We start from the raw sequence: 2,145 nt of genomic DNA, 5'->3' as shown, positions 1-2,145 counted from the left end.
CTGAAAGGTCCTCACACAGAGGGGCTGTATCCTTCCACATCAAGGACTGGGGCCCTTCTCACAGAGATGAATGGGGTCCTTTCATTAGGAATAAGGGGCACTGTAGTCCTTCCAGTGGAAGGTCTAGGTCTATTCACACTTAGATGCAGGGGAGAGTAAGTGTTTGTCCACACCTGGTAAAACTGTGCAGAGAAGGAAGTGAAGGGCCTTGTTACCAAGGGAAGTTCAACATCATTCTTAAGGATCCTTCTCCCACAAGGACAGACCCTGTGTGAGGACACCTGGGAAGTCTGTGCATAAGGGGATACTTGGGATCCCTATCAATATAGGCATCAGGTCCCCTTCTGGGGAAAGGTCTGGGTTATTGTACAGTGTCACTTTGGGGAGTGAGTCTGTGAGGGTCTTGGGGTACATCTACAGTGGGTTTCATTTGTGGAGGGACCTAAGGAGGATCTATAGTCAGGGTCACTACTGGTGGGGGTTAATTACTGGGCTTCAGGGGTCATGTCTAGGGAGATGTATGGTGTACCTCTGTGGGAAGCACCGGAGAGAGCTGGGAGAGGCCTGTCCTCACAGCCCCTTCATGATGCAGGAGACAGGGACCCTGGGTACAATATGTCTGTAAGGGGGAGCTGAAGGGTGCTTTTACAGGGATGGGGGATCCAAACATGGGCTTCTTCCAGTAGTGGGGTTCCTTTGGGGGCTGAGTTCCCCTAAAGGGAGAGTTTCTTGGGGACAACTCCACATCTCTGGGATTGACTGGGAGGCTAGTCCCTGATGTGGAGTGTGCTGGGGTGTCTGAATCCCCAGGGATTCAGGGGGCTGATCCAGTGTGTCCTAGGCCATGTTGTAGGGTGTCGCAATGTTGGTCCTTGACTGGGATGTACTGAAGTGCCCCAAGGTGGGTCCCTAGCCCAGGATGTCCTGAGGGTCCAGACGTCTCAGGGTCGATGCCTGTTCTGGGGTCACCTGAGGTGGGTCCCTGATCCAGTTCTCTGGCTGTGTCCCAGGGAGCCTTATGTTTCCCTGGGGTCAGACCTTGCCTGGGGAATCCCAGGCAAGTGCCCCGAGCAGGTGTGACCATTCCTGGTGCCAGTGCCTGGTCTGGATGTCCCAGGAAGCTCCAGAGTCTCCTGAGGACACTCTGGAACTTGGCTGAGAAGCCCCATCGCCCTACAACACTTGTACCTGTCCAGCTTCCTTGAGTGATCCCAAATTTCCCTGTGGCCAACCTCTGCCTGAGAAGACCCAGGAGCCAGTGCCTAGAGCCAGCACCTGTTTGTGGTGCTCTGTCAGTGCCAGTGCCTGGCCTGTTTGTCCCAGGAAGGCCTGGGACGTCCTAGGGCCAGCTCCTGGCTGGGATGCCCTATGGATACACAGAACCTGTACCCAGCCCAGCTTTCCAGAGCAGCCCTTGTGTTCCTTGTGGCCAGGGCACAACAGGGAGCCCTCAGTGCCAGTGTCCCAAACTCTGTCAGCACTAGCACCTGGCCTGGGTGTCCCAAGAAACTGTGGGGCTGGATCCTGGATCCACGGCCCTGCAGTGCTTGGACTCAGCCCAGCTTCCTCGAGCAACCTTGCTGTTCCCTGTAGCCAGGGACCCCACTCCCACTGCCGGGGGTTCCCCGGGTGCCGCACGCTCAGCGCTGCCCACATTCTCCCCACCCCTCCCCGCCGCCAGGCCCGGGGCAGGCCGGTGTTCCCGGTGCCGGTTGTTCCCTGTGCCTGTGTGTACCTGCCAGCAGCTGCATCCAGGCGCAGATCTTGTAGACGGTGGCGGTGTTGCAGAAGAAGAACAGGGCGAAGCAGGTGATGCAGCCCAGCGTCAGCACCATGGAGAGCAGCACGAAGAACGCGGCCGCCTGGAAGGCGCCCGAGGGGATGGTGCTGAAGTCGGTGAAGGAGCCGCGGCACGACAGCTCCCGGCCCGCCAGCCCGCTCCCCACGCAGTAGTGGAACAGCCCGAAGTACCCGGGCTTGGGCGTGTTAACGCTGTCGCCCACCCAGTAGGGCTGGATGAAGACCACCACGTTGATGATGGCGAAGCAGATGGTGAAGATGGCCCAGAGCACGCCGATGGCGCGCGAGTTCCGCACGTAGTTGTCATGGTACAGCTTGGAGGCTTCCTGCGAGGGCAGCATCCTG

General features: G+C 58.5%; 1 protein-coding gene across 1 annotated transcript in view; it reads right to left on the bottom strand.

Moving 5' to 3' along the window:
* Nucleotides 1-2,141, bottom strand: part of LHFPL4 (LHFPL tetraspan subfamily member 4) — a 10,414-nt gene extending 8,273 nt beyond the window's left edge. Inside the window, exon 1 of the mRNA XM_014306698.2 lies at nucleotides 1,736-2,141. Within this exon, the coding sequence (XP_014162173.1) occupies nucleotides 1,736-2,141 (406 nt within the window). The remainder of the gene's footprint in view (nucleotides 1-1,735) is intronic.
* Nucleotides 2,142-2,145: the final 4 nt, after the last annotated feature.

Source organism: Geospiza fortis, unplaced genomic scaffold (genome assembly GCF_000277835.1).
Source record: "Geospiza fortis unplaced genomic scaffold, GeoFor_1.0 scaffold70, whole genome shotgun sequence".
Classification (NCBI taxonomy): Eukaryota; Metazoa; Chordata; class Aves; order Passeriformes; family Thraupidae; genus Geospiza; species Geospiza fortis.
Note: the sequence above shows the minus strand (reverse complement) of the source record. Positions and strands in the feature narration are given on the sequence as shown.